Source organism: Bufo gargarizans, chromosome 4 (assembly GCF_014858855.1).
Source record: "Bufo gargarizans isolate SCDJY-AF-19 chromosome 4, ASM1485885v1, whole genome shotgun sequence".
Classification (NCBI taxonomy): Eukaryota; Metazoa; Chordata; class Amphibia; order Anura; family Bufonidae; genus Bufo; species Bufo gargarizans.
This window is the reverse complement of record NC_058083.1, coordinates 96,715,084-96,727,763: the sequence shown is the minus strand read 5'-3', so window position 1 is coordinate 96,727,763 and position 12,680 is coordinate 96,715,084. Positions and strand designations below refer to the sequence as shown.

The window sequence follows — 12,680 nt, the reverse complement described above, 5'->3', positions numbered from 1 at the left end:
GCCTCCAAAAGTTCTATAGCTAGGTGGATTGTCTGTGCTATATCCTTGTCTTATCTTGCATCCGGGTTATCTCCTCCGATGGGTCTTAAGGCACATTCTACCAGGGCAGTTGCTATCTACTGGACAGAAAGATCCTCTGTTCCCATAGAGGATATTTGCAGAGCAGCTAGCTGGTCTTCTCCTTCAATCTTTTTTAAACACTATTGGCTTGATTTGAACTCCTCCCCTTCGGGGGTCTTCCTTTAGGGAAAATGTGCTTCTTTCTACTCTCCCATCCTGAAATTTCCTCTGGTAAATCCCTTGTGGTGCTGTCATGGTTGAAGGGGAAAAATGGTTACTTACCGGTAATTAGATTTTCCAGAGCCCATGACAGCACCCTTATATTCCGTCCCTGCTGTTTTTTTTTCTGGTTCTCTTATATTCATGTAGGTGAAGCAAAAAAATAGTTAAACAAAAATTATTATGGATTATTCCTCCGATGCTTGGATATCACACTGAATTGGGAGGAGAGTGTCCGCCCTTTTATTCTGCAGGTTTCCTGTCTGTGGGGGTGGATCCTCTCTCTCGTGGTGCTGTCATGGGCTCTGGTAAATCAAGATACCGGTAAGTAAGCATCATTTTTAATGTCAAAGTGACCAGAAGCTTACATAAGACGTTTTCTTCTTATTTTCCATTGCTAGCTGGGAGCAGAATAATGGCTGCAAAGTGGGACTCTGGCCATTCCAATCCTGTGTTGAGCCTGGCAATCAGCAAGGAGAGGGTGATCGCTTCTGGTGCTGAAAGCGGAGAACTTATCATCTGGAGTGAGCAAGGAACTCCACTTGGCAAATTGCATCTGAAGGGCAATGAAGATGTAACTGGAGTTACATTCTCCCCAGTTTCCTTTTCCAGGCTTTATGCTGCTCACGGGGAGACTGTCAGTGTGCTGGACACCAGAGCGTTGGGGGATCCTGTGGAGACCTTCAGCATCAACAAAGAAGAGATCAACTGCATTTCTGTCAATGAGACAGACAGTCTACTAGCGGCTGCTGATGACTCTGGCACTGTGAAAGTCTTAGACCTACAGAGTAAGAAAGTCTGCAGGACCCTGCAGAGACATACCAATATATGCTCAGCCGTTGTTTTTAGACCTCACCGGCCACAAAGCCTTGTTTCTTGTGGGCTTGACATGCAGGTGAGTTAATATATGTTCTGCTGGATTATTCTTTGGCTTTTGATTTAATATCTTTTTTTTTTCCTCAGGAACTTGACAGAATAGTCATTTATTTAAAGGGATAGTCTGTTTTCTGCATAGATACAGCAATTCATTGTATAATGAAAACTGCTACCAGTCATTTTCCAGACTACTTCTGCATCAAGTCTTCATTGCTTCCAGGGCATCCGTTTAAAGCATTTAATAGAAACCTTCATTGTTTTCTTCAGAGGAAAAAACTCTGTCGTGTTCTTGTGACGGACACCTATATGAAATTTTATTTCTTCATTTTTAACCCTGAACATAAACTGCAATGATTCCTATTAAATGACAGAAAGCAGAGATAATGAAAAGTGTGAGGAATTGATACTTAAAGGGTTAGGCCTATCCCTCACATCGGTGGCATGTCTCTAGGACATGCCAACAATGTCAGGTAGGTGCGAGTCCCACCTCTGGTTGTCTGGAACTTGGCTGTGAAAGCTCGCAGTTTTTTCATTTTGCTCTGGCTTTCTTGTTTTATTTTCTAAAAACTGACCCCAGGACCGATTTTGTTAATGTTATGGGCTGCTGTGGCGGAGTAGATTTAAAGGTGGTTGCCCCATCATAAAAGTAAAAGACACCGTCCCGCGCTGCCCATGTCTTCATAAAACCAGCAATCTGGACAGAGATACAACCGTCTTGCAGGAATCTTTATGTAGTCATAGGATACGACACAGAAACGTTCTTCATCGTCAAGTCTAAACAGCAGCAGATGATATAATGTTCTTTGCACCAGGCACGCTCCACTGAAAAACCTCTCTCAGGAAAGACGCAGGGCGGCCCAGAATAGTGAAGCACCGCACAATTCAGTAAAACAGAAATGTGATTTATTGTACTCACAAACACTGATAAAAAGCAGGCAAATCAAGCACACAAAATCCATGCCGATTTCTCAAAGGTACAGGCCCAACTCGAGTTTCGCTCAAAGGTGACTTCCAGGGCACAATAATAGGATTTTTTGTGCTTGCCTGTAAAATCCTTTTCTCGCTGAGTTCATTGTGGGACACAGGAGACCATGGGTATAGCTGCTGCTGCCACTAGGAGGCGACACTAAGTGTTAGCTCCTCCTCTCAGCTATACCCCTCCTGCTTGGAGGAGCAGCCAGGAGAAGCCAACAGAAACCAATTGTATTAAAGAGAGCTGGAGATGGGTCCGATCCAGGAACAGGTGGGACCCATGAGGAAGAACCAGCAATGTACGAACTGGGTGGGTGCTGTGTCCCCCAATGAACTCGGCGAGAAAAGGATTTTACAGGTAGCACAAAATCCTATTTTCTCGCTCGTATCATTGAGGGACACAGGAGACCATGGGACGTTCTAAAGCAGGACCATGGGGAGGGAACAGAATCCAGAACAAAAGCCAAGGCAGGCCATAAGATCCCGCTTTAAAATGCCGGAAAAGATTCAGTAAAACAGCAATGTTATTTTTCTCGCTCGGGAGACCATGGGTATAGCTGCTGTTGCCACTAGGAGGCGACACTAAATAAAAAATTGTTAGCTGTTCCTCTCAGCTTTACCCCTCCTGCACGCACTGAGCTAATCAGTTTTAGCTTAGTGTCTGTAGGAGGCAGACCCAGGGCAGCTGCTCCCATTTTCTTTTCTTATTTTACTTTCTTCCCCTTTAGGTACAGGAAACGGAGACTCTTTGCCTCTGTTCTACCGGGGAGGAGGGCCGGTGTCGGTTCCCCTCACCGCCCGACCTACCCAAGAAGGTAAAGTGGACCAGGGCAGCCCAACTCCCCTGCATCCGACCAGCCATGGGGTCACCTGCATTTCTGCAGTCCCCCCTTCACTCCAGCCTCACTACCACCTCGGTGCTAGTGGCTGAAGAGGTTACCCTGCTGATACCCCGAGGGGGGTTAAGAGAAGATGGGGTGAGTATCGTGAACAAAGGGTAAGTATAACATCCACCTCCCCCTGTCACTCACCCCTACACCCCACCTCTCCATTCCTCTCTTCCTTCTCCATTCCACTGAAGTGCTCCTTTCAGCCTGCATTCCCTCCTGGCATGTGTTTTTTTTATTTTATTTTTTTGCAGCACCTCTTTCCCCTTCCCTCCGGGGCCGATTTCCCAGCAGTCACATTTCCTCCCAGGGTGACTGCTGCACCTTGCTACCAGGCGTCCTGTGTGCCAGTCCCAGGCCCCTTGATCCAGGATTTGGCCATCTCACGGCTGTTCATCCTGTCCTCCGTTCCGGTGGGAAGTTCCTCCAGTCCGCTTGCTCCTACGCGAGTCCCCGGCTTCGAGGCCTAATAGGCCGCAACTTCCATGGCGCGAAATCTTTGCACCTAGATGTTCCCCTCCCCCAAAAGCCTGTTGAACTCTGCCCCTGATCATAAAAAAAATAAAATAATTAACCCTTCCTTTCCTGCCACCTTTTTGAGGCCAGCACCTATTGTGACTGGGGTTTTCAACTTCACATGCATAACCCCTTTCTGCCTCTTTATCCACTTGAGGCTGGGGCATCACATTTGCAAATTTAATGATTTAAAGAACAAAACAAAAACTGTTATCCCTGGTGCTAGCCAGCACTGTGCGTGGGTCTGTTATACGGTACATCCTATCGCTTTACCCCCCGCCACAGGTGATGTAATTTCCACTGGATACCGCACCCACTGTTGCATTAACCCCTTCCATAGGTGGCATAATTGCACTACCACTGGATACAGTACTTGCCGTATGCATTACCCCCTTCCACAAATAGAGTAATCACACTAATAGGTGAAGTAACTGCACCAACATTGGACATTGCTACTACTACAGCACCAGATACCTTATCTCCTATCATATTCCTCCTCCTTCACAGGTGGGATGTGGCAAGAGACTGTACCTACTAGTGCCCTATAATCCTCATCTGGTGGAATACGGGTACCACCACTGGATACTGCAGCTACTTCCACATTATCTCCTTAATTTTTCCCAGAGGGTTACCCACAACACTTGTGTGATTTATATACCCCCCCTTACTGGTGGGCCTCCACCTTGCAGGTTGGTCATGTTACTTGACATCTGCAATATGTAGTGCGTAAGCCCTAGAACAGAATATTGTGGTTACTATCAAGAGAGTCGAGTGTTGCACTGACTCTGAATACTCTATCCACTACTCCTCCTTATCAGGTGAAGTATTTATGCTAGCACTCCGGATTGGCTACTACGGTATGTCCTCCTCCACAGGTGGAGTATTCACGCTAGCACTAGAGATCGTAGTTACTGCTGTAGGGCCTCCCCCTCAGTTAGCGTTTCTACCCTGGCACTGGCATCGGCGGCTGCTACTGTATAGCTCCCTTTCCAGGTGGAGTGTTTATGCTAGTACTACTTAACTTGGCTAAGACGGTATGGTACCATGGCTCCTACTGTATGGCCCTAGCCCTAGTTATTGTGGCTACCACGGTACGGCCTCCTCCTCAGGTGTGGTATTTGCGTTAGCACTACATACTATGGTTCCTACTGCATGGCATCCTGTTCAGGTGGAGGATTCTTCTAGCACTAGATACTGTGGCCTCTACTGTATGGCCCCCTCCTCAGGTGAAGTATGGAACTAGCACTAGATATTATTTTACTGTATAGCCTCCTCCTCAGGTGGAGTATTGCACTACCACTAGATCCTGTGGCTACTTCTGTATGGACCCATTCTCAGGTGGGGAATTAGCCTTAGCCCTGACCTTTTTATCTGCTACCGTTTTGTTTCCTTCACAGGCTCAGGGTTTATGGCCATCGCAAGCTGGGGTGGCTCCTACGTTGCTCCCTTCCCCACATTTTACATTTGTACTGGGTATTGGTTCTGTGGTTTCTAACACTTGGTCTTTTGTTCCGCGCCATGTTTCGGCTGTAGCTCCTACCGCATCCCTCCTTGTATAGGTAAAACTTTCACACTGGTCCTAGGTGTGGTGATTGAATCTACAATTCCCTCTCAGGTGGACCTCCTGCTCATTTTACGCTACCAATAAATGCTGTTGCTCTGACAAGTGTTGTCTTTCTGCTGGTGTTTGGCGTTGTAGCTGACATTTTTTCCTGATGACATGGTCATCGGCATTCCTTCACTTCATCAAACCATGTATTTGCAATAGCATGAATGCTATAGCTGATGAGCACCTGACTTCAGGTGCACACTATTGTGGTGTTCTTCAGTTGGCATAGCTCAGTTTTTATAGCACTTGTCTACCACATTGTTTTCGTCACTAAGTGGGACATTGGTGCTAACTGTTGATGCTGTGACACCATCGGCGCTGCCTCTCAAGACATGAGTAATGACTCTGACCTGTCCTTCGGTGGTGGACATACTACTTCACTGCTCATTCTGTGAGTCTGCTCCATTACTCCTCCCACAGGCAGAGCGGGGTTGCTGTCACTCCTTGCCACCGCTGATAGAGGTTTTGTTCCTGGAACGCAACACCCTTTCTACTTTGTCCCTCCGCAAGACGAATGGTTGCACCCCTCCCACACACCCCACCCACTCCCCCCAGATACTGTTTCTGTCTACCTGGCCAGTATCCATACTTCTTACTGCTCTGGAATACCGGCACTATTTTTTACTATGTGATCAGTGTTTCTCTGGTACTGTTGGGACATCGTCATCGCATTCCCTCCTGCAGGAGTATTTCTCTTATCTCTGACACTGGCCGGAGTTGCTACACTGACCTGATATGGTCTCTGACGAGGCATCCCATCTTCAATGTTTCTGTTGTCTGTTGTCGGCTTTGCTTCTACCTATCACCAAGGTATTTTGTTCTTTGGCCTGCGGTTGGGCATGCCTGATTCAGGCAGTTTTCTCTGTGGCTTATTAGGCAGCTTCTCTTGCTAGAAGTCTCACGACAAGCCTTTACGGCTCTGGGGGCATCTGTCTACCACTTTACCTTCTCCTTAGGGAGCATTTCTTTAGCACAGGAGTATCCTGCGGTCCTTACCTTTTGGTTTTGCTTCTATGAGTGTATTGCTGGGGAGCGTAGGTGCTCCCCAGCAATCGTAGCCCGCTCTTTTTTCACAGTGCGGTTGTCTTGGCTCTGCATTGTTTTCTCAGGCCTTCTAAAGCCAGTCATGATATGGTTCTGGATCCAGCATCACTCGCATTCTTCCTTTTGTCCAGTGACGGTGGTAGTTTTGCCCACACTCTTATGCCGCATTTATCTCTGTTACACAGCTGGGATGCTATTGGTCCCCGAGGACTGTTGTCCCCAGTTGCCTATGGCCTTTCAATTTATACCTCTGACTGGTTTTCCCCCCCCCCCCTCCCCCATCTCCCTTTTGCTGCTCTTTATCTTTTATTGATGAGTAATCATATTCTATATTTCTTATTCTCTTCTCGTGCTGGATCTTTTCCAAAGGGGTGGCTACGCTCTGTTTTTCTCTTGCAAATTGGTCCACAGATGCTGCCTCATCTACCTGGGAGATGGCTACAGGACTGGTCCTCCGCCATCTGCCCAGTGATTGCATCCAGATTACCAAGTTTTTTCCTGTGTTGAAAAATCCCATCCTGATACTTACACATTTGGTAAGGTCTTGTCTTGATCCCCTTGTTGCTTGTTTGCCGGGTCTCGTTCACACCTGGATTCTACAGATCCATTTCCGTGAGTTGACCTCCCTCGGTCTTTCTGTGCGGCCTATTGTCATGCAAGACATCTTGCCCTTCCAGTACAGGCTTCCACCTCAGTTTTGTGATCCTCGATATCCAGAGGAACCTTCCGGACATAGTCTTCAGTCGTCAGACGCGCTTCTTGTGGATATTCTGTGCTGCTGTGCTGCTATCCACATCTTCTGAAGTCTCTCGAGCCCTTGGGGTTCCTTTAACTGGGCTTTCCTCTTTCTAACTGTGTGTTCTTTGCTCTCTGGCTGGCCTTTCGGGTTTATGCTTTTCCTGTTCCATTCAGGGGTTTATGTGCACCCTTATTCGGCATTTTAAAGCGGGATCTTATGGCAAGCCTTGGCTTTTGTTCTGGATTCTGTTCCCTCCCCATGGTACTGCTTTAGAACGTCCTATGGTCTCCTGTTTCCCCCAGTGATACGAGCGAGAAAATAGTATTTTTGTGCTTACCTGTAAAATCCTTTTCTCACTGAGTTCATTGGGGGACACAGCGCCCACCCAGTTCATACATTGCTGGCTCTTCCTCATGGGTCCCACCTGTTCTTGGTTCGGACCCATCTCCAGCTCTTTCTTACAATTGGTTTCTGTTGGCTTCTCCTGGCTGCTCCTCATGCAGGAGGGGTATAGCTGAGAGGAGGAGCTAACACATTTTTACCTAGTGTCGCCTCCTAGTGGCAGCAGCAGCTATACCCATGGTCTTCTGTGTCCTCCAATGAGAAAAGGATTTTACAGCTAAGCACAAACATCCTATTATTGTGCCCCGGAAGTAGCCTTTGAGCGAAACTCGAGTTGGGCCTGTAGCTTTGAGAAATCGGCATGGATTTTGTGTACTTGATTTGCTTGCTTTTTATCAGTGTTTGTGAGTACAATAAATCACATTGCTGTTTTACTGAATTGTGCGGTGCTTCACTATTCTGGGCCGCCCTGCGTCTTTCCTGATACAGGTTTTTCTGTGGGGCATTCCTGGTGTAAAGAACATTATATTATCTGCCGCTGTACAGAACGATTCTGTGTCGTATCCTATGACTGCATAAAAATTCTTGAAAGAGGGTTGTATCTCTGTCCAGGTTAGTGGTTTTATAAAGACCTGGGCAGCGCGGATCAGTGTCTTTTACTTTTATGACTTTGATTTGAGACATCTCATTCTGCTCATGCAGTGCTTTATTTGAATAGACTGCCAAAGGTTTTATTTTATTACTTCTGGTTGTCCCATAATGTCACATGGTAGGGGATAAGTGTCTGATCATCAGGGTCTAACCGCTGGGGCCCCTGTTGATTGCAATAATGGGGGCCTGTGTTCCCATTTGAATCGAGTGGTGTTCACACATGAACTCTGCCACTGTTTTCATCTCTATATACCTTCTGGAGATAGCCGAGCACTTATACTTGGCTGAACCCTGGCGGATCGGACATTTATCCCCTATCTTGTGGATAAGGTGTTAAGTTGTTGCAATGGGACATACCCTTCAAGTTTCAGGGATTGTGCTATAATTAACATTTATCCCCTATCTGTAGATGGTCTGATTGCGAGGGTCTGACCTATGGGAAGCCAACTGATTATAGAACCGGATCTCTTGTCCCTCATTTGAATGGACAAGTAACTGTGCATGTGCACTGCCACTCCATTCTAAGTCTATAGGACTGAGGGTACGGCCACACGGTCAGGTTTCCTGATGCAGTATTGGAAGGCAGAATCGGGAGTGGATAATAAAAGGAGAGGAAGTACAAAGAGCAGATACGACTTCTCCTGTGTTTTTTATTTTATTTTTATTTTTTTATCCAATTTGTCTTCTAAAACTACATGTAAAAATCTGACCTTGTGGCCCTACCCTAACTGAAAAACCTGAGTATAGCTCAGCCATCTTCTTCGTTCCCCTAGACTGTCTTGTGAGTGTTGTTGATGAGGCCTCCCCCTTAAGGGCTCATGCACATGACTGTTTCCTGTTTTGCGGTCTGCAAAGTGCGGTTCCACGGAACAGAACAGCCGGCTCCTATTAGAACTGTCCTATCCTTGCCTGTAATGCAGACAATAATAGAACATGTTCTGTAATTTTGCAGCTAGCATGGAAGGGACGCGCGGATGCGGCTCCATTGAAGTCCATAAAAATGGGATCAGATGCGGACGAAAAATACGTTCTTGTGCCTGAGCCCTAAGGCATATATAACCTTAATTGAAACAAGCCAGTAGGTGCTTCCTGCACCCTATAAACAACCTCCCAAGCTCCCATTCAGGGTGCCACAGGAGTGTAGGCTCTAGTTGCTGATCAGAAGGGATCAATGGCCGCAGCTACAAGACCTTTGCAAAAATTGCCATGTGATCTCTCTCATCCAGTCAACTGAGAGGGCCGAGCAAGTTGTCATATAGTGCAGTGATGGCTAACCTTGGCACTCCAGCTGTGGTAAAACTACAACTCCCAAGATGCCCCCCTTGCTTGGCTGCTCTCAGAACTGTATAGAAATAAATGGAGCATGCTGGGAGTCGTAGTTTCACCACAGCTGGAGTGCCAAGGTTAGCCATCACTGATTATAGTGCAACCATTTTCTTGTCTGTGTGACTTCCATAGGGACTGGCTGGTCAATATAATATCTGATCTACGTCTGTATGGAATTGCTAATGCGGTGGTGATAAATTAAGGCTAAATTTCCTTTGAGTTGATGAATGACATTATACAGAGTGGAATCGGCCCCGCTCACTATGTAATGACCGGTGAAGGGAAACAATGCTATGAGCTTTCCTGTTTCTTGTTCTTTAGGTGTTGCTTTGGAATGTGCAGAAAGCAAGACCACTATGGCTTACAAATCTTCAACACTTGGCTCAAGATGAAGAAGATCTGGATCTCCATCAGTCCCCAGGTCAGCTCTTTAATCCACCACTGGCTCATTCACTTTCTGTGTCCAGCTGTGGAAATGTGTTTTGCTGTGGTGCTGAGGATGGGAAGATTCGCTCATTTCGGATAACAGGAACTCGTTTTGAGGAGGATCTCTGTTTTAAGGCTCACACTCAAGGCGTCTCTCAAGTCAGTTTTATAGGACAAGATTCTGGACAGACTTTGCTACTCTCTGGAGGCAATGACGGAAGAGTGTGCCTTTGGAATCTCCGAAAAGACGCTGTACAAGCTCAGAAACCGCAAAAACACCACCCTAAGAAGTCCTCATCAAAACTTAAAGTGAAACAAATGGCAGAGGCTTCTCCAAGAGTCAGTTCAAGCCTCTGCATTGAACATGGAGAAAAAGTGAACTGGATTCTAGGAGCTGAACTTCAGGGGTCGAAAGTGGTTCTAGTTGCAGATCCTAGCAATGCCATATCTGTCTATCAGCTGGGTGAGCTATAGATTGCTGAGGAACGCACAAATTAAAGTTCTTCTACCACCATTAAATGGGTATTCCGTTTATGAGACGTTATCCTCTATCCCCAGGATAGTGGATAACTATTAGGTGGGGATACTACCGATCACGAGGACCCCCAAACTCCGTCAATTCCTCTGAGTATAGTGCTGTACCATCTCCAGGGCTCCCCTAGAAATGAATGGAGTTACTGCGCACATTCCAGCTGCTCTGTTCATTTTGGGGGGTACAGGGTCTTCATTCTGTCCCAGCAGTAGGACCCCCACTGATCTAATAGATTAACATAACGGAATACCCCTATACCCCTTTAAGGTTTAATAACAATGGACAAACACGTAATCTTGATGGACAGATGTGTTGGTGACCAGGATCCACACTATATGCAGTGCCTTAGGCCTCTTTCACACAAGCAAGTTTTCTGTCCGGATGCGATGAGTGAAGTGAACACATAGCATCCGGGCTGAATCCTGAACCATTCATTTCAGTGCGTCTGTACACATGAGCGCATCATCTTTGCGTTCAGGAAAAATAGCAGCATGTTTTATTTTATTTATTTTTTTTCACTTAGCCCTGGCTCCATAGAAGTGAATGGAGCTTGCGTGAAAAACTGATTACAGCATGCAATGTGTTTTTCACTGATGGTTACTAGGAGATTTAGTTTGTTATTCTTCAGTTTTTGTTTTATTTCACGCACGGAAATAACTGAAACACTGAACGCAATTGCAGACAAGTCTGACTTAACTTGCGTGCAACGCCATCAGTTTTTTTTCCTGAACAGATGCTGACGCAGTCTGTATCATTTGTGTGAACGAGGCCTAACTGAACAAATGCTATATAGAAGCTGACGCTTAACATTTTTATGGGGTGGAGCTTCAAGCATATATAAATTCTTCCTCATATGTTAGTAAAGCCAGTTAAAGGCTACACACCCCTTTGGGGACATGTTAACATAAAAATAATTTTTGTAATAAGGTGTAAGGTTTGATTAAAGATGCGGCTTCTGTAACGTGTGTGTTTTTTACAGTACATAACAAGCTGAGGGCTCACCTGAAGGCTTGTTCTCCAGCTCCTCTCTCTCCTGAATGACCTTTGGTGTGGTCAGGGGACACGGGCCATCAGCTGAGCTCTCTGCCCAATTTGACTGTGAACAGCATTTTGCAGCTTGCTTTATAATATGATACATAGAAGCTGCAGAAGGCCAAAAAAAACAACATTTTTGTTAAGACCCTATTACAAAAATTATTTTTAGATAAAAATACAGGTGGCGATGGCCTTTAAGCTGTTATTTTGTAATGTTTTATTCTGGCAGTGCTTTAAAGGGGTATTCCCATCCCATCTCAGACAATTGGGGCATATCGTTAGGATATGCCTCCCATTGTATGATAGCTGCGGATGTCACCTCTCTGAAACGGAGCCTCGAAAGTCATGGAGGGCGCAGCCACTGCTCCCATTCATTTCCATGGGGCTGACATACATAGCCGAGCCAGCGCTCAGCTATTTTCAGAGGCTCCAGCAGGCACCCTTCGTGACTTTCATGGCCCTGTTTACAAGAGAGGTGCAGGTTCCACCTCTCTATCAGACAATGGGGGCATATCATAGCGATATGCCCCCATTGTCTCAGATGGGAATATCCCTTTTAATGAATGTATATATTAAAGACAGCTGTGCACTATGTTCTTTAAATAAAGAAAACGCATATAGCGATTATAAATTTTATATATATAATTATGCAGCATATTTATACTGGAAAGTTTACTTACTGGTACTGAAATATATTTAAATCAATTAAATCTTCATTTTCAGGTGGAAGATCATCCTGGTAGTTTGGTTGCCACCTATACAAATCTTCACAAGGGCTGCTTCTATGCTTGGGGTACTTTGTTTACACTGACCCGTTATCTGTCAGATTATCAGAGAATAGCTTTTGTATGAACACTCGTTCCCAATAATCTGACAGATCATCTCTATGTGTAAAAGGACCCTTAAAAGGGTTGTCCCATCTAGCAATTTCATACTCACCTGCTGCGAGCTGCGCTGTTCACTTCCTGGTTTCTGGCTTGTGAGCACGCCGCCACGCATGTGCCATGGTGACTTCTTCCTGGCTAGTATAGTACAGAGTCATGAATGAGCACGCCGCCACGCATGTGCCATGGTGACTTCTTCCTGGCTAGTATAGTACAGAGTCATGAATGCGCACGCCGTCGCCTGCATAATCTGCATGTGTAATATAAGCTTTAGTGTGAGAGCTCTTTACTGATTCATCCCTCAAGAGCACTTAAGCTTGAATTTGGTTAAGAAATTCTCATGAAACCAAATCGGTACATTGTGACATGCTAGCAAAACTCTGAACAGACTCCAACTTACAAATTAACCACTGGCTTGCTGCACATATAGGATAGACATCTAGTGACACATTATCTTGAAATGATGTTTTGAAAAGCTGGTCATCTTGTGACGCACACATAGGGACTTGTGCAGCCAAGGAAGGACACATCTGTATTTGTCCTTTTTAGGGCTCATGCACAC

At 45.8% G+C, this 12,680-nt stretch overlaps 1 protein-coding gene across 3 annotated transcripts in view; it reads left to right on the top strand.

The window, feature by feature from the left end:
• WDR53 (WD repeat domain 53) overlaps positions 1-12,680 on the top strand; it is a 19,924-nt gene extending 7,244 nt beyond the window's left edge. For all 3 annotated transcript variants that reach the window (XM_044289333.1, XM_044289331.1, XM_044289332.1), the window contains exons 3-4: positions 681-1,174; positions 9,563-12,680. In XM_044289333.1, the coding sequence (XP_044145268.1) occupies positions 695-1,174; positions 9,563-10,141 (1,059 nt within the window). In that variant the 5' untranslated portion in view covers positions 681-694 and the 3' untranslated portion in view covers positions 10,142-12,680. The remainder of the gene's footprint in view (positions 1-680; positions 1,175-9,562) is intronic.